Genomic DNA, 26090 nt, shown 5'->3' with positions numbered 1-26090 from the left:
GAAGCAAGATGGCGTGTTGCATTTTTCCTAGTGGGCCGTGAAGGCAGCGCAGTGACAGCGGAAGCAAGATGGCGTGTTGCGTTTTTCCTTGTGGGCCGTGAAGGCAGCGCGGTGACAGCGGAAGCAAGATGGCGTGTTGCGTTTTTCCTTGTGGGCCGTGAAGGCAGCGCGGTGACAGCGGAAGCAAGATGGCGTGTTGCATTTTTCCTTGTGGGCCGTGAAGGCAGCGCGGTGAAGCAAGATGGCGTGTTGCATTTTTCCTAGTGGGCCGTGAAGGCAGCGCAGTGACAGCGGAAGCAAGATGGCGTGTTGCGTTTTTCCTTGTGGGCCGTGAAGGCAGCGCGGTGACAGCGGAAGCAAGATGGCGTGTTGCGTTTTTCCTTGTGGGCCGTGAAGGCAGCGCGGTGACAGCGGAAGCAAGATGGCGTGTTGCGTTTTTCCTTGTGGGCCGTGAAGGCAGCGCGGTGAAGCAAGATGGCGTGTTGCATTTTTCCTAGTGGGCCGTGAAGGCAGCGCAGTGACAGCGGAAGCAAGATGGCGTGTTGCGTTTTTCCTTGTGGGCCGTGAAGGCAGCGCGGTGACAGCGGAAGCAAGATGGCGTGTTGCGTTTTTCCTTGTGGGCCGTGAAGGCAGCGCGGTGACAGCGGAAGCAAGATGGCGTGTTGCGGGAACTGTTTGGGCTTGCGACGCTGCAGTGAAGAAGCAAGCCGCACGCCCGAGGAACTGGTAAGATGCTGTTGCTGGCCTTCACTACTGCTCGTGTACGGGAACTGTCTGGGGAGCATTTGTTTGCCATTACATTGACTTAAAAGTGCAGTTTGGGGCAGCTAGCGGACAGCCGCACTTGTGTATTGTTGTTAGCCTTTGGAAGTTCTTTCTTTCTTTCTTTCTTTCTTTCTTTCTTTCTTCTTAATATCAATATCAACATTGGAAGTTCTTATTAGCATATGCTTCTTTCTTTATATATTATGTATGTATGCATATATATACATATATACATATAAATGTGTGTATGTAGGTGTATATGTGTATGTTTATATGTATGTATATATGTGCTATGTATGGATACATGCATGTGTGTGGATATATACATATATAAAGATACATATCTTCTTTTTTTATCTTTTTTACTATTGATATTACTGAATAATTGTGTATGCACCTGAGGGCGGTGGCCCCCAACCACCGGTCCTTGACACTTTTGCTACCAGGCTGCAGGGAAACATTAAATCATTTAGAAAGGACAGGCTTCACGGTGGCAGAGGGGTTAGTGCGTCTGCCTCACAATACAAAGGTCCTGCAGTCCTGGGTTCAAATCCAGGCTCGGGATCTTTCTGTGTGGAGTTTGCATGTTCTCCGCGTGAATGCGTGGGTTCCCTCCGGGTACTCCAGCTTTCTCCCACTTCCAAAGACATGCACCTGGGGATAGGCCCCTCCCACCTCCAAAGACATGCACCTGGGGATAGGTTGATTGGCAACACTAAATGGTCCCTAGTGTGTGAATGTGAGTGTGAATGTTGTCTGTCTATCTGTGTTGGCCCTGCGATGAGGTGGCGACTTGTCCAGGGTGTACCCCGCCTTCCGCCCTACTGTAGCTGAGATAGGCGCCAGCGCCGCCCGCGACCCCAAAAGGGAATAAGCGGTAGAAAATGGATGGATGGAAGGACTGCATTTTCTCAAACTGAACTTTTGCCTGTCCCTCTACAACAGTGGTTCTCAAACATTTTTCAGTGATGTACCCCTTGTGTACATGTTTTTAATTCAAGTACCCCCTAAGCAGAGCAAAGCATTTTTGGTTGGAAAAAAAAAGAGATAAAGAAGTAAAATACAGCACTATGTCATCAGTTTCTGATTTATTAAATTGTATAACAGTACAAAATATTGCTCATTTGTAGTGGTCTTTCTTCAACTATTTGGAAAAAAAGATATAAAAATGAGTAAAAACTTGTTGAAAAATAAACAAGTGATTGAATTATAAATAAAGATTTCTAATCATCAACTTAAAATGTCCTCTTTGGGGATTGTAATAGAGATCCATCTGGATTCATCAACTTACTTCTAAACATTTCCTTATAAAAAAAGAAATCTTTAACATCAATATTTATGGAACATGTCCACAAAAATCTAGCTGTCAACACTGAATATTGCATTGTTGCATTTCTTTTCGCAGTTTATGAACTTACATTCGTATTTTGTTGAAGTATTATTCAATAAATATATTCATAAAGGATTTTTGAATTGTTGCTACTTTTAGAATATTTTTTTAAAATCTCACGTACCCCCTGGCATACCTTCAAGTACCCCATTTGAGAAGCACTGCACTACACACACCAATGAGCTTGATTATAGATGTGCAATAAAACTCCTGTTAGGAAGTTGCTATTTTGTTCTATGTGTTCTAACTTTGTGACATGACACCATGCACATTAACATATCAAATATAAATGTGACAGATTGTAACCAAAGGCTGATTCTCATCCGCATTTCATTAAAAAGAAACAAGTCCAGGCCTCCCACTAATTCAGCGTTATAGTGACTTGTCTTTTTCATGCACTTATTTTTGTTGTATTTATCCGACACAAGTGGAAAGCCGCTACCTGAAAATAATGCCGACATTAAACCGGTCCGTGGTGCAAAAAAGGTTGAAGACCACTGCCTTAGGGGATCTGCTCCAATTTCCTTGTTCTTTGAACCTGTTCACTGTAATAATGACAATTAAACTCTGTTCTATTCTATTCTATCTTCTTATTAATACCAACATTGTAAGTTCTTGTTAGCATGTCCGAAGTCCTACTGAAATGAGATGTTCTTATTTAAACGGGGATAGCAGCTCCATTCTATGTGTCATACTTCATCATTTCACCATATTGCCATATTTTTGCTGAAAGGATTTAGTAGAGAACATCCACCATAAAGTTGGCAACTTTTGGTCACTAATAAAAAAGCCTTGTCTGTACCGGAAGTAGCAGACGATGTGCTCGTGACGTCACGGGTTGTGGAGCTCCTCACATCTGAACATTGTTTATAATCATGGCCACCAGCAGCGAGAGCGATTCGGACTGAGAAAGCAACGATTTCCCCATTAATTTGAGTGAGGATGAAAGATTCATGGATAAGGAAAGTGAAAAAAAATTAAAAATAAAACAAAGACTATACATTGGGAGCGATTCAGATGTTATTAAACAAATTTACTAGAATAATTCTGTAAAATCCCTTATCTGCTTATTGTGTTACTAGTATTTTAGTGAGATTATATGGTCGTACCTGTACTACCTGAAGGTCGGCCCCGCTCCTTTCTTCAGCATCAGTCGACAGGTGGTGGCGATGCCCATCTCTGCCCTTCACAAGGGACCCTCTTCGAAACACGATCTTTCGAAATGATGGCTGCATAATACACTGTACTTTGTGTGTGTGGTCCAATCCAGCTGTGTTCGCTTGACATCTATGTTCCATAGTAAAGCTTGACTGTCATCTTTCAGGAATGTAAACAATAAAACACTGGCTCTGTTTGTGTTGCTAAAGGCGGCCGCAATACACCGCTTCCCACCTACAGCTTTCTTCTTTGACGTCTCCATTGTCCATTGGACAAATTGCAAAAGATTCAGCAACACACATGTCCAGAATAATGTGGAATTTCGCGATGAAAACAGACAAGCTAACAGCTGTGAACGGTGCTGGAACAAAATGTCCTCGACAATCTGTGACGTCAGGAGCACGCGTCATCATACCCAGACATTTTAGCAGGATATTTCGGCGAGAAATTTAAAATTGCAATTTAGTAAAGTAAAGCGGTCGTATTGGCATGTGTTGCAATGTTAATATTTCATCATTGATATATAAACTATCAGACTGTGTGGTCGCTAGTAGTGGCTTTCAGTAGGCCTTGCTTGTTAGCATGTCCCGTACAGGCGTCCTTCTTTCTTGATGTCTTCTCATTAATAGCAGCATTGTGTTTGCAGACAATTCTTGGAGACATCCAAGATGAAGAAGATGAGATTCTGCCAAGGAAGGACTATGAGGTGAGATCATCATGAAGAACATGCTGATTTTGGTCTAGGGGTGGATACCGTCCACACCGATACGGTGACGATTCTCAGTTCCCGGGTCGATACTGGTACTTAACTGTTCCAATTGCCAGTACTTTAGTGTGTGTTCATCAATAGTAATTGAGTTGATAACGGACCTTAGTTTTTATTGCAACATTTAACAAGGAGTGATAACTGTTGTCCAGATCTTGTTGTTGTCATATTTCCGAGTCTCATTTGCAATTATGACATTATGTTGCAATTAAAGGCAGTAGACCAGGGGTAGGGAACCTATGGTTCTAGAGCCAGATGTGGCTCTTTTGATGACTGCATCTGGCTCTCTGATAAATCTTAGCTGACATTGCTTAACACGATAAGTAATGAATAATTTTGCTGGTAATCACAGTGTTAAAAATTAAGTTGAAAATATAAAACATTCTCATGCATTTTTATCCATCCATCCAGTTTCTACCGCACATGTTCAAGATGTCGCATTAATGGTAAAAAGTATTTTATTTATTGTCGGTCAGCTTCAGAATAACAGTGTTATTAAAACGAATAAGACACTTTTTATACTCTAAAAACGTTGGTCTTACTAAAAAAAATGCACGCATTTTGTTGTATTCAGTGTTTAAAAAAATAGCATATGGCTCTCACGGAAATACTTTTTCAAATATTTGGCTTGTATGGCTCTCTCAGCCAAAAAGGTTCCCGACCCCTGCAGTAGGGGATAGTTTATGGTGTGTTTTTGTCGTTGTTGCGCCCTAAAAGTGTTCATACTGTAAGTATTGTACAGTCAAAGCTGTGTTAGTGACCACCTGTCTATAGCGGCCACAAAAATGTCCCCCACAGAAAAAAGTAGTTATTATCCTCATCGATAGCGGCCACTCGTTTTGCATCACAAAACAGTTTTTGGACTCGGTATAGCGGCCACCGATATCAAAATGTGCCGTACCACGGTCCGTGAAATTGATGACATGAATAAAATAAGAATGTTTACCAGCGATTCATGTTTGTGCTTTCTGTGCTGTAATCAAGAACTGTTCTGCTGTTTTTTCACTGCTTTTTTGTTCGTTTATTTGCGTGGTAATGAATGATGTATGTAGTGTCACGTACGATTGTTGTTTTTATTTCAATGAAACATACACACGTACTTGTTTAAAGGTCGACATGTAAGGGAAGTCAAAATGGCAGCCAGCCTGCATGTAGCGGTCACTCTCTTTGTTTTTGATTGATTGATTGATTGATATTTTTATTAGTAGATTGCACAGTACAGTACATATTATTAGTAGATTGCACAGTACAGTACATATTATTAGTAGATTGCACAGTACAGTACATATTATTAGTAGATTGCACAGTACAGTACATATTATTAGTAGATTGCACAGTAAAGTACATATTATTAATAGATTGCACAGTACAGTACATATTATTAGTAGATTGCACAGTACAGTACATATTATTAGTAGATTGCACAGTACAGTACATATTATTAGTAGATTGCACAGTACAGTACATATTATTAGTAGATTACACAGTACAGTACATATTATTAGTAGATTGCACAGTACAGTACATATTATTAGTAGATTGCACAGTACAGTACATATTATTAGTAGATTGTACAGTACAGTACATATTATTAGTAGATTGCACAGTACAGTACATATTATTAGTAGATTGCACAGTACAGTACATATTATTAGTAGATTGCACAGTACAGTACATATTAGTAGTAGATTGCACAGTACAGTACATATTATTAGTAGATTGCACAGTACAGTACATATTATTAGTAGATTGCACAGTACAGTACATATTATTAGTAGATTGCACAGTACAGTACATATTATTAGTAGATTGCACAGTACAGTACATATTATTAGTAGATTGCACAGTACAGTACATATTATTAGTAGATTGCACAGTACAGTACATATTATTAGTAGATTGCACAGTACAGTACATATTATTAGTAGATTGCACAGTACAGTACATATTAGTAGATTGCACAGTACAGTACATATTATTAGTAGATTGCACAGTACAGTACATATTATTAGTAGATTGCACAGTACAGTACATATTATTAGTAGATTGCACAGTACAGTACATATTATTAGTAGATTGCACAGTACAGTACATATTATTAGTAGATTGCACAGTACAGTACATATTAGTAGATTGCACAGTACAGTACATATTATTAGTAGATTGCACAGTACAGTACATATTATTAGTAGATTGCACAGTACAGTACATATTATTAGTAGATTGCACAGTACAGTACATATTATTAGTAGATTGTACAGTACAGTACATATTATTAGTAGATTGCACAGTACAGTACATATTATTAGTAGATTGCACAGTACAGTACATATTATTAGTAGATTGCACAGTACAGTACATATTATTAGTAGATTGCACAGTACAGTACATATTAGTAGATTGCACAGTACAGTACATATTATTAGTAGATTGCACAGTACAGTACATATTATTAGTAGATTGCACAGTACAGTACATATTATTAGTAGATTGCACAGTACAGTACATATTATTAGTAGATTGCACAGTACAGTACATATTATTAGTAGATTGCACAGTACAGTACATATTATTAGTAGATTGCACAGTACAGTACATATTATTAGTAGATTGCACAGTACAGTACATATTAGTAGATTGCACAGTACAGTACATATTATTAGTAGATTGCACAGTACAGTACATATTATTAGTAGATTGCACAGTACAGTACATATTATTAGTAGATTGCACAGTACAGTACATATTATTAGTAGATTGCACAGTACAGTACATATTATTAGTAGATTGCACAGTACAGTACATATTAGTAGATTGCACAGTACAGTACATATTATTAGTAGATTGCACAGTACAGTACATATTATTAGTAGATTGCACAGTACAGTACATATTATTAGTAGATTGCACAGTACAGTACATATTCCCTACAATTGACCACTAAATGGTAACACCCCAGTAAGTTTTTCAACTTCTTTAAGTCGGGGTCCACGTTAATCAATTCATGGTGGTCACTATGGACAGGTTTGATTGTAACGTGCATCTTAGTTGTAGTTTTCAGTATCACATTTAAAAGGCATTGAAATCGCCATGTAAAATTGCTAATGCTAATCAGCAGCATGTCAATTGATATTAGCATCAAGCTAGCACATTTATGGAAATGTGCAGCCTTACTTAACCTTCGTTAGAGCGTTTTTTTGACTCAATTTCTTTCTTGGCATCGAAAATGGCAACATTACCTTGAGTTGGTTGGCTGCTCTCAGTGCTGCTGGAGTGATCGCTGAGGGGGCAAAGTGCAAAGAGGCAAGAAGGTGTGACATCACGTGCAAGCCAATTAATTGTAACACGGCACCGCTGGATTTAGGTAAATGGGTGCCCGTGTAGGATTGGCGGGATTCAGTCGGTGCCAAAAAAGCCCCGGATTTGGTACCCATCCCTAGTTGTCACTTTATTAAATATGTCTTTGTTCAAATGAACCTTTTTCTGTGCATAGAGCCTGGATTACGACCGATGTGTCAGTGAGCCCTACGTGGAGGTTCTGGAGGGAATGGACAACAAGGTAAGGGAAGTTTGGTCTACTCAATCACAGCTGAGAACCAGGTCATGCGGCACATTGGAACATTTAAAACAATCACGAAAACAAAACAAAAAACCCCACAAAAATATGAAAAAATGATTTAAAAAAAGTGAAATGTTGATAATGATGCTCTGTCAGCATTGTAGTATTTTCTTACTAAATTAAAAGTTCAGTGTTACCTTAAATATGGCTTAGAGGTATGGCTGAAAGCTCTATATATATATATATATATATATATATATATATATATATGTATATGTATATGTATATGTAGGTGTGGGAAAAATCACAAGACTACTTCGTCTCTACAGAAGTGTTTCATGAGGGGTTCCCTCAATCATCAGGAGATTTTAATGGAAGCATTCACATACAATGGTTTATATAGGGCACAGAGTGGGCGGGTACAGGCAGGCGTAGGGTGTGGTGATTGGCTCATGTGTTACCTAGGAGGTGTTTCCGCCTGTGGCGGCATGTTGAAATGATTTCACTGCGCTTGTTGAGGGATGATAGATCTGGATGATATATAATAAACAGTTTCTCTTTTAAGCATAGGTTGCATCTTTTATTACCACTGTAATTACCAATAACATTTGCCATGTTATTGAATATTCAACATTATTGTCTTTGAGGTTCCAAATGTGTTTGCTGAGTTCTGTAGAATTCCGCAAAGTCTATATATGTATAAATATATATCTATATCTATATATATATATATATATATATATATATATAGATATAGATATATATTTATACATATATAGACTTTGTGTGTATATGTGTGTGTGTGTATATATACATATATACACACACATATGTATATATACATATATATGTATATATATAGACTTTGCGGAATTCTACAGAACTCAGCAAACACATTTGGAACCTCAAAGACAATAATGTTGAATATTCAATAACATGGCAAATTCTTGCATCCAGCACACCTTACAACAGTGGTATATATATATATATATATATATATATATATATATATATATATATATATATATATATATATATATATATATATACAAAAAAAAAAAATAATATATATATATATATATATATATATATGTGTGTGTGTATATATATATTAAATGTTTGGGTAGAGTTCTAATAAACAAAAGCTGTATGGAGGAATGTTGTTAAGCATAGAACTGACATCCAATGTCATTAAAGTATTGTTTTTTAAGCGAGAATCGATTGTAAATCAAATCGTTACCCTCAAGAATCGAATCTAATTGTGTGGTGCCCAAAGATTCACAGCCTGAGAAGTTATTCTTTGTTGTAACTTGATCTATATTTACTTCTTTCTTTTCTTTTCTGTTACGTTAATAAGGATACAACACTATGCCGAGGTGTACTTATAACAATTTTATAGAGAAATGATACTATTTATAGTCGTGGTGGAGACTGGGGTGGCTAATGGTTTTCTTCTTTCCGGGGGGCGGGGCATCACATCAAATCATTGAAAAGCACAATCAAACAGCATATTTGTCAATATAGATGATTACAGTCTTGTTGGAAAGTATCCAGTAACAAGCGTGTCCGCATCATTCAACTTAATGCGTTCATCAGCTTAACTTTATCAGTTATTGTGGTCAAACAAACAGTTACCACTCTACTTCAACTTAAAGACGGTATAAGTCCATCCCAGATGGTTAACACTAAATAGGTTAGTGTTTTTCATCGTTGTCCTTTAGACTCATTTCACTAGATCACAACTTTCCTAACATTCCACACTACAGAGAAATACAAGTGTGTATTATTCCTGCTGATATTCTAGTAATATCAGTATTGGTATCAGTACTCAAGGCTCCAATATCGGTATGGTATCGGCAGGTTGTATCAGGACACCCCGTGTTGTCGTGTTCTTGAATATTGTCGTTCAAATCTGTCTTTCATCTAACAGAAAGCCAAAAAGTATGAAGCTCTACGATGGATGATGGTGTTCTGGATCGGAGCGTCTGTTGGATTGGTATCTGCTCCTGAACATGACAGCTTTTGTCCTTGAAAGATATTATCCATTAATCACTTTTTCCTTTTTTTAGGTGGGTTTGTTTGTGGATTTCTTTGTACGCTTCTTCACCAAACTCAAGTTCTCCTTGGTCGGTGCTTGTATCCTTTTGTGAGTCCTTCACTCTGGTATCGCACAGAGCCGCAACAGTATCGCTGGCATCTTTTCACTTGTGCCTTGTAGAGGGCTCTCAATCTACCAATCCTTTTCATTTTGGGGGCTAACATTTACATTCAAATTTAGATTCCCGATTAAAAATCAATCCTTTTTTTAATCAATCAATTTCTATATTACTTAAAAGAAAACTGGTTTTGTTGATTAAAATTCGAGCCAAACATTTAATAAAGTCAAATCCAAATAAGGCAAGAAGAGAAGTATCTATTTTGTAAAGTCAGATTTAGATCATCTGCATCTACATGATGATTAATTAGTCTGAGTGGCTGCACAGGACACATTGAAAAAAAATTAATTAAAAATCAGTTTTTGAATCAATTAAGAATCGTTACAAAAAAGAACCACAATTCATTCCAAAATAGATTTTTTTGACACCCCCTACCTTTTACATGCCCCCCACACCCCAGGGAACAGCATTTTTTCGTGCCCCCCTGAAGTAATTTAAATTTTTTTCGATGTGTATGTGTCAAAACAGTTATTTATTAACACTATTGCTATTAAGATATTACCTCACACACGCACCCTTTCCCTAGACACCCCCCCCCACCCGCCAGGGAACACCATCTATTTCCAGCATTATTTTTTTTAATCTATATGTGTCAAAACAGTTGTTTATTAACAGTAAAGATGCTATTAGCTCACATGCACCCTTCCCCTGACACCTCACCCCCCCACCCCAGTGGTTCTCATTTATTTTCGCTCACGCCCCCCAACCACCCCACCCCGGCCCCCCTAAAGTAAATGTGTTTTTTTTTCAAATCTGTATGTGTCAAATAGTTATTCATTAACACTAATGATGCTATTACCTCAAACCACCCCCCCAGCACTGTTTTATAGCAAGCAACCAAAGTAAACATAGTTACACATTTTTATAAAGCTTATTATCTTATTAAATGTAGAATTTGTTAGTATTGTTGTTAATCAGACCATGTATAAAATGCCCCTATATAAATATATATACATCTATTTATTTATTTTTTTTATAAAGAAAAATAAAGTGTCTAGTGCTGCAAAATAGCTAAACAAAAGCAAAAACTACCTTAGCCTTCCATTTTACTCATTTCTGTATCCACAAAAAGACTCCCTGAGTTTGTAAACAATAAGAATTACCACCCAAAAACAATTTTTTTAATATTGATTAAAAAAAACAATATCAATCTAATCACTTTAGTATCGTTTGTATACCGATACTATACGAGGTATCGATAGTATCGACATCTGGATCGACCACTTCTACTTTACATGTTCAGTTGTAATCATTTTATTGAACTCACACACCTCCTTTAAGTTTATGAAGTTGGTAGTTCTACAATGTGCTCATAATTATTACAGGAACCACCTGTGTCTACAAACCCCGTTTCCATATGAGTTGGGAAATGGTGTTAGATGTAAATATAAACAGAATACAATGATTTGCAAATCCTTTTCAAGCCATATTCAGTTGAATATGCTACAAAGACAACATATTTCATGTTCAAACTCATAAACATTTTTGTTTTTGCAAATAATCATTAACTTTAGAATTTGATGCCAGCAACACGTGACAAAGAAGTTGGGAAAGGTGGCAATAAATACTGATAAAGTTGAGGAATGCTCAGCAAACACTTATTTGGAACATCCCACAGGTGTGCAGGCTAATTGGGAACAGGTGGGTGCCATGATTGGCTATAAAAACAGCTTCCCAAAAAATGCTCAGTCTTTCACAAGAAAGGATGGGGCGAGGTACACCCCTTTGTCCACAACTGCGTGAGCAAATAGTCAAACAGTTTAAGAACAACCTTTCTCAAAGTGACATTGCAAGAAATGTAGGGATTTCAACATCTACGCTCCATAATATCATCAAAAGGTTCAGAGAATCTGGAGAAATCACTCCAGGTAAGCGGCATGGCCGGAAACCAACATTGAATGACCGTGACCTTCCATCCCTCTGACGGCACTGTATCAAAAACCGACACCAATCTCTAAAGGATATCACCACATGGGCTCAGGCACACTTCAGAAAACCACTGTCACTAAATACAGTTGGTCGCTACATCTGTCAGTGCAAGTTAAAGCTCTACTATGCAAAGTGAAAGCCATTTATCAACAACATCCAGAAACGCAGGGGCCCGAGATCATCTAAGATGGACTGATGCAAAGTGGAATAGTGTTCTGTGGTCTGACGAGTCCACATTTAAAATTGTTTTTGGAAATATTCGACATGGTGTCATCCGGACCAAAGGGGAAGCGAACCATCCAGACTGTTATCGACACAAAGTGTAAAAGCCAGCATGTGTGATGGTATGGGGGTGCATTAGTGCCCAAGGCATGGGTAACTTACACATCTGTGAAGGCACCATTAATGCTGAAAGGTACAGACAGCTTTTGAAACAACATATGCTGCCATCTAAGCGTTGTCTTTTTCATGGACGCCCCTGTTTATTTCAGCAAGACAATGCCAAGCCACATTTAGCGCATGTTACAACAGCTTGGCTTCGTAGTAAAAGAGTGCGGGTACTTTCCTGGCCCACCTGCAGTCCTGAACTGTCTCCCATGGAAAATGTGTGGCACATTTTAAAGCGTAAAATAGGACAGCGGAGACCCCGGACTGTTGAAGGACTGAAGCTCTACATAAAACAAGAATGGTAAAGAATTCCACTTTCAAAGCTTCAACAATTAGTTTCCTCAGTTCCCAAACGTTTATTGAGTGTTGTTAAAAGAAAAGGTGATGTAACACAGTGGTGAACATGCCCTTTCCCAACTACTTTGGCACGTGTTGCAGCCATGAAATTCTAAGTTAATTATTATTTGCTAAAAAATAAATAAAGTTTATGAGTTTGAACATCAAATATGTTGTCTTTGTAGCATATTCAACTGAATATGGCTTGAAAAGGATTTGCAAATCATTGTATTCTGTTTATATTTACATGCAACACAATTTCCCAACTCAGATGGAAACAGGGTTTGTATTTTAGACAAGAAATAATAACGGCTACTTGAGAGACCTACTATTTTTATTTGAGTTTTTAAATATGTTTATCTTTTTCTGTTTCAATTTGTTAAAGACTGTTTTTTTTCAATGTTTAAAAGAAACGTGTGTTGAGTTTTATGTGACGTCACACAAATTCACTTCTGGTTGAAGTATGGCTGGATCTCTGGAAGGGAGCACAGCCTGCAGATTATTGTCCACAATTGAATATCTTTTTAATGTGTCATGTGTTTATAGAAGTTTATATTGGGGAATGTGTCTTTTCAATAGGGAAAGACATTAATATCTCTATTTTTCACTTTAGCAAAGCCTCACCAGTAAATGAGCAGTATTTATCAAAATGTATTACAATGATTTTGATTTTAAACAATGATACTCACCTTTTCACTGCGATTGTTCTCTTGGAAGGCGTTCGGCACTGTGGATAGACGTCACGTCTATCCACAGTCCTAGAGCCGGCGTTCCCTGAAGAAGGGATGGGCAAATGTTCTGTATGTGTGTCTGCATTGGCCTCTTTTGCCACTTGGCTTGCCGGTGATGCTGCCTTAGTTTGGAGCCTCCAGCTGTGGAAGCGTGCAGTGAGAAGGGCTGCCTCCCTCTGTCTCTGCTGGAGCTGCTGGCTTTCAACATGACCTTCGTGCTCATTGCCAGCGTGCTGGTCCTCATCCAGGTGAGACTGCAACTCTCTGCGAAGGTGGCATGTCCCAGGCAAACAGAACCCGCCTGAGTCCACCAATTCGGCGGTATAGCTCGTTTGGTAGACTGGCCGTGCCGGCAACTTGAGGGTTCCAGGTTCCATTCCCGCTTCTGCCATCTTAGTCACTGCCGTTGTGTCCTTGGGCAAGACACTTCACCCACCTGCTCCCAGTGCCACCAACACTGCTTCAAATGGAACTTACATATTGGATTATGTAAAAGCGCTTTGAGTCACTAGAGAAAAGCGCTATACAAATATAATTCACTTCATTTCAATTCATCATTACTATTTAAAATGTGCATATAGGGATGAAAAATATTGATATTTTTATGACCTATTGAAACCAAGGACCAGGAGAGAAATATATTTGATTGGAGATGTACAAACAACAAAAGCAGTGAAGTTGTCACCTTGTGTAAATGCTACATAAAAAGAGAATACAACAAATCCTTTTCAACTTATATTCAATTGAATAGACTGCAAAGACAAGATATTTCATCTTCACACTGACAAACTTTCCTTTTTCTTGCAAATATTAGCGCATTTGGAATTTGATGCTTACAACAGGTTTAAAAAAAGCTGGCACAAGTGGCAAAAAAGAGTAAGAAAGTTGAGCAATGCTCATCAAAGACTTATTTGAAACATCCCACAGGGGAACAGGTGGGTGCCATGATTGGCTATAAAAGCAGCTTCCATTCACAAACAAGGACGGGGCGAGGGTCACCACTTTGTCAAATTGTTTAAGAACAACATTTCTCAAGCAGCTATTGCAAGGAATTTAGGGATTTCACCATCTATGCTCTGTAATATCATCAAAAGGTTGAGAGAATGTGGACAAATCACTGCATTTAAGCCATGATATTACGCACCTTGGATCACTCAGGTGCTACTGCATCAAAAAGCCGCATCAGTGTGTGAAGGATATCACAACATGAACTCAGGAACACTTCAGAAAACCACTGTCAGTAACTACAGTTGGTCGCTACATCTGTAAGTGCAAGTTAAAACTCTACTATGCAAAACCAAAGCCATTTATCAACAACACCCAGAAACACTTTACTGGGCTCTAGCTCATCTAAGATGGACTGATGCAAAGTGGAAAAGTGTTCTGTGGTCTGACGAGTCCACATTTCAAATTGTTTTTGGAAACTGTGGACCAAAGAGGAAAAGAACCATGGTGATTGTTGTAGGGTGAAAGTGTTGTAGTCAGCATGTGTGATGGTATGGGGGTGTATTAGTGATTGTTGTAGGGTGAAAGTGTTGTAGTCAGCATGTGTGATGGTATGGGGGTGTATTAGTGATTGTTGTAGGGTGAAAGTGTTGTAGTCAGCATGTGTGATGGTATGGGGGTGTATTAGTGATTGTTGTAGGGTGAAAGTGTTGTAGTCAGCATGTGTGATGGTATGGGGGTGTATTAGTGATTGTTGTAGGGTGAAAGTGTTGTAGTCAGCATGTGTGATGGTATGGGGGTGTATTAGTGATTGTTGTAGGGTGAAAGTGTTGTAGTCAGCATGTGTGATGGTATGGGGGTGTATTAGTGATTGTTGTAGGGTGAAAGTGTTGTAGTCAGCATGTGTGATGGTATGGGGGTGTATTAGTGATTGTTGTAGGGTGAAAGTGTTATAGTCAGCATGTGTGATGGTATGGGGGTGTATTAGTGATTGTTGTAGGGTGAAAGTGTTGTAGTCAGCATGTGTGATGGTATGGGGGTGTATTAGTGATTGTTGTAGGGTGAAAGTGTTGTAGTCAGCATGTGTGATGGTATGGGGGTGTATTAGTGATTGTTGTAGGGTGAAAGTGTTCTAGGCAGCATGTGTGATGGTATGGGGGTGTATTAGTGATTGTTGTAGGGTGAAAGTGTTGTAGTCAGCATGTGTGATGGTATGGGGGTGTATTAGTGATTGTTGTAGGGTGAAAGTGTTGTAGTCAGCATGTGTGATGGTATGGGGGTGTATTAGTGATTGTTGTAGGGTGAAAGTGTTGTAGTCAGCATGTGTGATGGTATGGGGGTGTATTAGTGATTGTTGTAGGGTGAAAGTGTTGTAGTCAGCATGTGTGATGGTATGGGGGTGTATTAGTGATTGTTGTAGGGTGAAAGTGTTGTAGTCAGCATGTGTGATGGTATGGGGGTGTATTAGTGATTGTTGTAGGGTGAAAGTGTTCTAGGCAGCATGTGTGATGGTATGGGGGTGTATTAGTGATTGTTGTAGGGTGAAAGTGTTGTAGTCAGCATGTGTGATGGTATGGGGGTGTATTAGTGATTGTTGTAGGGTGAAAGTAATGTAGTCAGCATGTGTGATGGTATGGGGGTGTATTAGTGATTGTTGTAGGGTGAAAGTGTTGTAGTCAGCATGTGTGATGGTATGGGGGTGTATTAGTGATTGTTGTAGGGTGAAAGTGTTGTAGTCAGCATGTGTGATGGTATGGGGGTGTATTAGTGATTGTTGTAGGGTGAAAGTGTTGTAGTCAGCATGTGTGATGGTATGGGGGTGTATTAGTGATTGTTGTAGGGTGAAAGTGTTGTAGTCAGCATGTGTGATGGTATGGGGGTGTATTAGTGATTGTTGTAGGGTGAAAGTGTGGTAGTCAGCATGTGTGATGGTATGGGGGTGTATTAGTGATTGTTGTAGGGTGAAAGTGTTGTAGTCAGCATGTGTGATGGTATGGGGGTGTATTAGTGATTGTTGTAGGGTGAAAGTGTTGTAGTCAGCATGTGTGATGGTATGGGGGTGTATTAGTGATTGTTGTAGGGTGAAAGTGTTGTAGTCAGCATGTGTGATGGTATGGGGGTGTATTAGTGATTGTTGTAGGGTGAAAGTGTTGTAGTCAGCATGTGTGATGGTATGGGGGTGTATTAGTGATTGTTGTAGGGTGAAAGTGTTCTAGGCAGCATGTGTGATGGTATGGGGGTGTATTAGTGATTGTTGTAGGGTGAAAGTGTTGTAGTCAGCATGTGTGATGGTATGGGGGTGTATTAGTGATTGTTGTAGGGTGAAAGTGTTGTAGTCAGCATGTGTGATGGTATGGGGGTGTATTAGTGATTGTTGTAGGGTGAAAGTGTTGTAGTCAGCATGTGTGATGGTATGGGGGTGTATTAGTGGCCAAGGCATGGCTAACTTACACATCTGTGAAGGCACCATTAATGCTGAAAGGTACATACAGCTTTTGGAGCAACATATGTTGTTATCATGGACGCCCCTGCTTATTTCAGCAAGACATTTCCAAGCCATGTGGCTTCATAGTAAAAGAGTGTGGGTACTAGACTGGCCTGCCTGTTGTCCAGACATTGAAAATGTGTGCAGGCTAAAATATGAGGCAGGAGACTGTTGAACAACTTAAGCTGTACATCAAGCAAGAATGGGAAAGAATTCCACTTCAAAAATGTGTCTCCTCAGTTCCCAAACCTGCACTGAGTGTTGTTCAAAGGAAAGGCCATGTAACACACTGGTAAAAATGCCTTTTTTGACATGTGTTGCTGCCATTACATTCTAACTTCATGATTAATTGCAAAAAAAAAATGAAGTTTGTCAGCTGGAACATGAAATATCTTGTATTCTTCGTATCTTGTATCTTTGTATTATGGCCAAGCCACCTCTGGTTAAACAACATTGAAACACAGTGACGTCCTGTTCAGTGCAAAGTAAGGCTTCAAAATAAAAGCATGGTTGTATCAACCTGCAGCAACTAACACAATGCACTTGTAAAATAAGTGTTTTTATCTGACACCAGAAGAAACATTTACGCACTTTTCAAGACTAAGAAGTACATGGAAAAAGAAAAAGAAAAATCAGCAAATATACAATTTCTTACAAGTATCATTATCACTGGAAGACTGGAGGGAGTGGCTATACATGTTACTGAGTAGGAGCAGATAAGAAGGCTTCCTAATCGCTAAGCTTGTTTGAAACAATACAGTAATGGCATTTGGGCTTCGAGGGGAAAAAACTAAGTATTTAAAAGAGAGGTAAATTATATTTTTTACTTTTGTTTAGTTATTGTGTACTTCTGTATTGACATTGTTTTTATAACACGATTGTATGTAACGAAATTAGGAACTAGTTTTAATATTGTGTTGATATTGTTACCATCATTTAAAAATAATTGACAGTTGATACATGTAATCTGTATCGGCCGATATCACTCCCAGATGTTTGGTATCGGCATCTCCAAGTCCTGATGGGAACACTCCACCTGAGTGTCACAGTATATGAAAAGTATTGATATATATTCCTTGTGTGTTGTCATTCAGCCTGTAGCTGCTGGTTCGGGGATTCCAGAGATCAAAAGTTACTTAAACGGAGTGAAGATTCCCGAGATCGTCCGTTTACGAACCTTTTTCTGCAAAGCTGTCGGAGTTGTGTTCAGCGTCGCCGGAGGTAAAGTATGGCCATGGAAATAATATATATATCCATCCATCTATTTTCTACCGCTTGTTCCCTTTGGGGTTGCTGGTGCCTATCTCAGCTACAATCAGGCGGAAGACGGGTACACCCTGGACAAGTCGCCACCTCATCACAGGGCCAACACAGATAGACAGACAACATTCACACACTAGGGACCATTTAGTGTTGCCAATCAACCTATCCCCAGGTGCATGTCTTTGGAGGTGGCAGGGGTCTATCCCCAGGTGCATGTCTTTGGAGGTGGGAGGAGCCTATCCCCAGGTGCATGTCTTGGTGGGTGGGAGGGGCCTATCCCCAGGTGCATGTTTTTGGAAGTGGGAGGGGCCTATCCCCAGGTGCATGTCTTTGGAGGTGGGAGGAGCCTATCCCCAGGTGCATGTCTTTGGAAGTGGGAGGGGCCTATCCCCAGTTGCATGTTTTTGGAGGTGGGAGGAGCCTATCCCCAGGTGCATGTCTTTGGAGGTGGGAGGGGCCTATCCCCAGGTGCATGTCTTTGGAGGTGGGAGGAGCCTATCCCCAGGTGCATGTCTTTGGAGGTGGGAGGGGCCTATCCCCAGGTCCATGTCTTTGGAAGTGGGAGGAGCCTATCCCCAGGTGCATGTCTTTGGAAGTGGGAGGAGCTTATCCCCAGGTGCATGTCTTTGGAGGTGGCAGGGGCCTATCCCCAGGTGCATGTCTTTGGAGGTGGGGGGGGGCCTATCCCCAGGTGCATGTCTTTGGAGGTGGGAGGGGCCTATCCCCAGGTGCATGTCTTTGGAAGTGGGAGGAGCCTATCCCCAGGTGTATGTCTTTGGAGGTGGGAGGGGCCTATCCCCAGGTGTATGTCTTTGGAGGTGGGAGGGGCCTATCCCCAGGTGCATGTCTTTGGAGGTGGGAGGGGCCTATCCCCAGGTGCATGTCTTTGGAAGTGGGAGGAGCCTATCCTCAGGTGTATGTCTTTGGAAGTGGGAGGAGCCTATCCCCAGGTGCATGTCTTTGGAGGTGGCAGGGGCCTATCCCCAGGTGCATGTCTTTGGAGGTGGGAGGAAGCCGGAGTAGAACCCACGCAGTCACGGGGAGAACATGCAAACTCCACACAGAAAGATCCCGAGCCCGGGATTGAACCCAGGACTGCAGGACCTTCGTATTGTGAGGCAGACACACAATATATATATATTTATATATATATATATATATATATATATGTATGTATGTATATATATGTGTGTATGTATATATATACACACACATACGCAATTTATTGTGCTACTTCACCATTTATGTACAATATAACTGCGTTTGTTACCAAGTATTGTGGTCTTTTTTACTTTAACCGAAACTTTCAAGTGAATTGAGATGATGTAAGCATGTCAATAGTGCTCGTAATATCTGTGATTAATCATCATTAACTCATAAGTGTGATTATGTCATTTTCAAAAGCTATAGTTTGACAGCATCACTCCCAACATAATGACTACATTACATTTGCACCACCTGCCCAGGACCAATAAAAAAGGAGCTGTGGGCTGACATTGGACAGCCCGGCTCCGAGGGGACAACTGAGTGCGCCCACATTTCCCAGAATATGTTGCATTTGTGTCCACTCAGGTCTCTTTGTGGGCAAAGAAGGTCCAATGATACACAGTGGAGCCATCTTGGGAGCCGGCCTTCCTCAGGTAAACATCCTGGTGCAGGTCTTGATAATCCTGCTGTGAAGGGTGTACCCTCATCATCACCATCATCATCATCATCATGACATGTGATGTGTTGTGTCTGTCAGCTCCAAAGCATCACTTTTAGGAGGATCAAATTCAACTTCCCCGTCTTCCGAAGTGACAGGTATAGTACGCTGCTGGATTTTGAAATATGTTTTCTGCTGACTAAAGTCTTTTTGACCTGAAGGGACAAGCGGGACTTTGTGTCAGCCGGTGCCGCCGCTGGGGTCGCGGCTGCCTTCGGGGCCCCCATCGGGGGAACCCTCTTCAGCCTAGAGGAGGGTTCCTCTTTCTGGAACCAGGCCCTCACCTGGAAAGTGGTAGGAATTCTTTTTTTGAATAGTTCAATCAATCAATCAATGTTTATTTATATAGCCCCAAATCACAAATGTCTCAAAGGACTGCACAAATCATTACGACTACAACATCCTCGGAAGAACCCACAAAAGGGCAAGGAAAACTCACACCCAGTGGGCAGGGAGAATTCACATCCAGTGGGACGCCAGTGACAATGCTGACTATGAGAAACCTTGGAGAGGACCTCAGATGTGGGCAACCCCCCCTCTAGGGTTTATCTAGGCTTTGACCTTTTATCACCGGATTTAAGAACTTAATCCGGGGTGTCCAAACGCTGAAAAATGTTAGTATGTGAGGGCAATTGTCATATTTTTCATGATATAACTTGGAAACCTTAGGGCTTCCTTCAGTTGTGCTGAACATTAAAGGTCCCGGGGACCCAAAAGGGTCTTAGCTGTTGAAGTGTTAAAAATAAGTTTTATATACATTTTTTTTTTTACATTCACAGTTTAAATTTCTGTATAAGAACTTCATATCTATCCATTGACATTAAATGTATATAGTTTTATTCCCTTTTTATCACAACCATGTTTTTAATATGTAAATCACAAAATATGTAATACCCCCCCCCCCCCCCCCCCCAAAAAATTTTTTTTTCAATGTTCAGTGTGATATGAAATAATCGCAGACCTAGAGGGTAACTGCACTTTTTGGAAAATGTTGCCTAGAATTCACAATCATTATGAAAGACACGATGACAGATGTATTTCTTTTAATGCATTCTTAATTTTTAATCAATGCGATTAAAAGTCCGCTTACAAAGGAACCTATAGGAGTCACTCTATTATGCCTATAAAACCCTTAAAACCATGAATTGATTAACGTGGACCCCGACTTAAACAAGATAAAAACTTATTGGGGTGTTACCATTTAGTGGTCAATTGTACGGAATATGTACTGTACTGTGCAATGTACTAATAGAAGTTTCAATCAATCAATCAAAAAAAACATCCAGACACCTCCATTAAGATTTTATATACATGATTTAAGTATATATATATATATATATATATATATACACACATATATATATATATATATATACACACATATATATATATATATATACACACATCTATATATATATATATATATATATATATATGTCATGTTGTAACGGATTTGCAGACCCTATTTATTTTGGTAATAAAACATCACTTACTGTACAAGGTCTGCTATCATGCTAGAAACTTCTTATATTGCCATTTAGATGAAGATTGACTCATAATCCTCGCAAAAAGGGGTGGACCCTAGCGTCTTTTCGTGTCGGTCTTGGCATTTTTGGGTCTAAATTGGCTGTCAAAGTGTACCAACTTGTCAGAATACGTCCTCAGCCTTGTACTATCCAGGTGAAAGCCACGATTTATGATCTACAATAAAGTTTGATGAGGAAGGAAAGGAGGAAGCAGCTTGCCACTTGATGATGTCTACATTGTCACGCAAGCTCGTGACCAGGGCGCCGCTATGAATAGTTGGTCTGCATTAGTGCTTACAGTAACAATATCACCAATACTTGGTTACTATTCAGGTCACCTAATGTAAATGGATGTTGTTGGCACTTTTTGGATGTTTTGTTATTTGGTTTTATGGGCGGAAAAGAGGACCTCCCATTGAGTTATAATGCATTAATAAAAAGTCCTCATGTCTTTCATAATGATTGTAGACGATAGGAAAATAAATAAAAAAGTGCAGTTCCCTTGTAAGTTGGCCAATAATTTATACCTTTGCGTTTTGTTTTTTGGGCAATGACAGTTTAAAAAAAAAGATCAGACTATAAGTCCCCCACTCATAAAAGTGTTAAAACAATTCATCCATCCATTTTTCTACCACTTGTCCTGTTTGAGGTCGCCGGGGTGCTGCATTGGGGCGGAAGGCGGGGTGCACCCTGGACAAGTCACCCCCTCATCACAGATAGACAAACAACATTCTGACAAATATACAAATAAATATTATTTTTACTTTCAATGCTTAAATCTCTAGATCAACTTCAGATCTATTTGTCAATTATATGTTTTTATTACTTTATGAGCAATGACAGTTTTAAAGTAAAACAACTTGTGTTGCTATCGTAAATATTGCAACAATTTCATTTACATTACGCCTGCTTGCTCTTTTATTCCGCTTTTTAACGTTTTTTTATTTTTTTATATGATTTTTCAAATGTGCCGCAGGCCACACTTTGGACGGCCCTGAACTGAACGCTTCCTCACCTCAGTGCTACTTTTCAATCTTGTGTTGCAGCTCTTTTGCTCAATGTCGGCGACATTCACCCTCAACTTTTTCCGTTCCGGTATCAACTTTAATAAGTGGGGCTCCTTCCAGCTTCCTGGCCTGCTCAACTTTGGAGAATTCAAGGTGAATGAATAATAATTGTGCAGACTTTTAGCCCATTGACTAACAGTGTATGTTCATACACAGTGTGGAGCCGCTCCCCCAAGTCAATAATCGTCACCTCTATTGTGGCAAATGAAGTACATTTCTTACAAGTAGTGTTATCACTGGAGAATGAGGTATGCTAATCCCTAAACTAGCTTAAAACAACACAAGCGTAAACAACAGAAGTTCCATGTTAGATTGTACTAGTATTAATTACTATTAATACATTGGACATTTTCATAGTCAACGCATGAAAAATCGGTCATTATTAGAGGCCTCGAAACACAAAATAAGTCACCTTATCCTCTAAACATCACCCAGCCACTACATGGAAATACTTCATCACATCCTGGCTAGTTCCTCCCAGTTAGAACTGGCCTTCCATGTGCTGAACCCACAGCCATACGTTGTTCCGCAAAAACTTGGCCAACTTAACATTTGCAGCTTCGACCGTTAGCTTTGCTGCTGGCATTGCATGTCCCGTGTTGTCAGTCCATGTCACCCAAGTCAAAGGCTCACCTATGTCATGTGGAGCCAGGGCTGTGTTATTGATGTCAAAGTTCATCTCCACTTACATTGTCTGGACTGCTGCTGACCGCAGACTTCTTAGCATGAGCCGCCGTCTTGTTAGCATTGTCACCTGCAACTTGGTGAATATATATCATGTAGTAACAGACACCTTCATAACAATGTGTAATATGTACAATATACACACTGCAAGTATATATATCATGTAGTAACAGACACCTTCATAACAATATGTAATATGTACAATATACACACTGCAAGTATATATATCATGTAGTAACAGACACCTTCATAACAATATGTAATATGTACAATATACACACTGCAAGTATATATATCATGTAGTATCAGACACCTTCATAACAATATGTAATACCGTATTTCCTTGAACTGCCGCCGGGTATATAGTATGTGCCTGCCTAGAATTAATGCCGGGTCAAACTCGTTTCGCAAAAATTATTTTTATTAGCGCATGTCTAGAATTTCCACCGGGTCAAACTCGTCACATCACGAGTGACACTTCACCTGTCATCATTTTAAAAATGGAGGAGGCTGATTTCAATCATTTGAAATGGCATAAAGGGAAGAAGATTAAGAGCTATTCAGTAGGATTTAAGGTCCAAGCTATTGAATATGCTAAAAAGAACAGTAAGCAGCTATGTATTATTAATATACCGTAGCTGCGTGTGTCAAATATGAGTCATTAAATGACTCCCGCCTCCTGGTGGTAGAGGGCGCTAGTGATCCTTCTTGCGACTACTCGGCTGCAGAAGAAGTGACAACAAGCAGCGATCCTTTATTTTTTCCTCTCGCTTGCACTTTTAACATGGAGGATTACATATCTAAAATAAAACAGTTTTCTAAACTGGACTTTCAATGGAAGCAGGAGGTAATAAAGGAAGATCTCCATCGAGACAGAGAGACTTTTAAAACTGAAGAAAGATAAGGAAGACTTCTATAAACAAGTTATCGATGCTTTTGATCAGAAGGAGCTGCGCATGGACTTCATTTATAAGTAAGGGTGAGACCATAATAACGTTTATTTTATTAAATGTGCTTTTCATGATGGTATCCTTACATCACACTCAAATTTATAAGCGCAGGCCTAAATTTACTGCATGCCTTTGGTAAACGCCGGACTGAGAAGAGGTTTTAAATTAATTAGCGCCCCGGCCGCAATTTAATGGAATACGGTATGTACAATATACACACTGCAAATATATATATATATATATATATAATGTAGTAACACACACTTTCATAACAATATGTAATATGTACAATGTTTACCGTGTTTTGGTAATTTTACTCATTGCTGGAACTAATTCCTCGGCACATTGATTTCCGTTTCCATAGCAGCTCACTTCCGATTCCTAGCAACAAATGTGTCTTCCTACTTCCAGAAACAAAGGCATGTGTGTGTGGTAATCATGGCAGTTTCGGTAAGAAACAACAAAAACTACTATTTTTGGACAAATGAAGATTCACAACCTTATCTTTTTGAAGCTGAATATACGGAGGATGAACTACTGCTTATAGAATCCAGTATGAAGGAAGAGTGAGACATTGGAGCAGACCTAAGCTGAGAGTGTCAGGTGAAAGTAACTCGAAACTGCAAAATGTGGAATTTGAAGCCATGCAATTTCGACATAAATGCGGTGCTTACCCAAATAAACCGAGAACAAACTTTGCGGGCCAGCTGGACCAAACAGACAACTGTCCATGGAGTGAGTCACAACTTTTATTGATCATGATACACGTCATGTGTGTTATTACAACCATAAAATAATACTTTACAGATAATGTAATATGATTGTTTTTCCCTCAGAACAGATTAGTGTGGTATCACAGTGTTGTGTATTACAAACTCATCGGTGTTTCGTGCTTATGTAGAAACTAGCTTATCTCGTTCTCGTTTGGTAGAGTGGCCGTGCCAGCAACTTGAGGGTTGCAGGTTCGATTAACGCATTCGCCATCCGAGTCACTGCCGTTGTGTCCTTGGGCAAGACACTTTACCCACCTGCTCCCAGTGCCACCCACACTGCTTTAAATGGAACTTAGATATTGGCTTTCACTATGTAAAGCGCTTTGAGTCACTAGAGAAAAGCGCTATATAAATATAATTCACTTCACTTTCTGTAGTTAGCTTTTACGACTAATAACGTAGCGCGCCGATGTGTTAGTACGCTAGAAAAGGTTTCTCAGTGTTCACTTTGACATTAACATAGGTACTACAGTTTGTTTATTATGCAGGTTACACAACATAAATGAAGTATTGTTGATGGGTTTTGAATGCATTTATAAAGTGAAATAGAGGTTGAAAATGATGGCTAACATTAGCTAAATTGCTAGCCACCTAGAACGAGACCATTTTTTTATAAGTTGGAATGCAAAAAAAACAAACTACTTTTGTCTTCTTGTTTCTCAGTGTATATGTGTGTATACTTATGTGTGTTTGTATATATGAATGTGTATATGCACACATATGTATATTAGTATGTGTGTGTATATAATGTATGAATGTGTATATATGTATGTATGTGTGTGTGTGTGTATATGTGTGTATGTGTATATATATATATTCATATATATATATATATATATGTATGTATGTATGTATGTATACATGTGTATGTATATATTAGGGGTGTAACGGTATACAAAAATTTTGGTTCGGTACATACCTCGGTTTAGAGGTCACGGTTCGGTTCATTTTCGGTACAGTAAGAAAACAACAAAATATAATTATTTTGGTTATTTATTTACCAAATTTGTAAACAATGGCTTTATCCTTTTAACATTGGGAACACTATAATAATTCTGCCCACGTTAATAAACATTAAAAATGCCTCAAATTGTTGCCCAGATTAAATAAAATGACAAAACTTTTCTTCTACATATAAAAAGTGCAACTTTAAACAGTTTCAAGTCAACTCATGCTTAATTTATTACAGCATTTGGGAAGCCTGTAGTTGATTTTTATTATGTAAATGTTATATTTTTGTCAATATGTGATAGAAGGGACCCTGCCATTCAAAGCTTTTCTTTCAGTAAAACAAACACACACACACCGCAAAATGAGCTAACGTTACGCTAAAAGCTAATTAGCCTTCACCTCAAACCAGGACTGCGAGCGAGCTGAGCTGCAGTTAAGTTTCTGGAAGGTCAACGGGCTCATAGTGATGTTATTAAGAGTTGACTGAAGTTCTTTATCATCATT

At 39.3% G+C, this 26090-nt stretch overlaps 1 protein-coding gene across 4 annotated transcripts in view; it reads left to right on the top strand.

The window, feature by feature from the left end:
- Positions 1-563: 563 nt before the first annotated feature.
- clcn6 (chloride channel 6) overlaps positions 564-26090 on the top strand; it is a 59063-nt gene continuing 33536 nt past the window's right edge. Inside the window, exons 1-11 of one of the 4 annotated variants that reach the window (XM_061902410.1) lie at positions 564-726; positions 3960-4019; positions 7573-7638; positions 9569-9625; positions 9708-9774; positions 13379-13485; positions 17762-17888; positions 19503-19570; positions 19675-19733; positions 19797-19929; positions 22208-22321. In XM_061902410.1, coding sequence (XP_061758394.1) covers positions 655-726; positions 3960-4019; positions 7573-7638; positions 9569-9625; positions 9708-9774; positions 13379-13485; positions 17762-17888; positions 19503-19570; positions 19675-19733; positions 19797-19929; positions 22208-22321 — 930 coding nt within the window. In that variant the 5' untranslated portion in view covers positions 564-654. Of the gene's footprint in view, positions 727-3945; positions 4020-7572; positions 7639-9568; positions 9635-9707; positions 9775-13378; positions 13486-17761; positions 17889-19502; positions 19571-19674; positions 19734-19796; positions 19930-22207; positions 22322-26090 lie in introns of all 4 variants that reach the window. The other 3 variants (XM_061902408.1, XM_061902409.1, XM_061902411.1) reach the window with 3 other exon arrangements.

This window comes from Nerophis ophidion, linkage group LG06 (assembly GCF_033978795.1).
Source record: "Nerophis ophidion isolate RoL-2023_Sa linkage group LG06, RoL_Noph_v1.0, whole genome shotgun sequence".
NCBI lineage: Eukaryota > Metazoa > Chordata > Actinopteri > Syngnathiformes > Syngnathidae > Nerophis > Nerophis ophidion.
The sequence above is the reverse complement of the archived record's forward strand: the minus strand, read 5'-3'. Positions and strand labels throughout refer to the sequence as shown.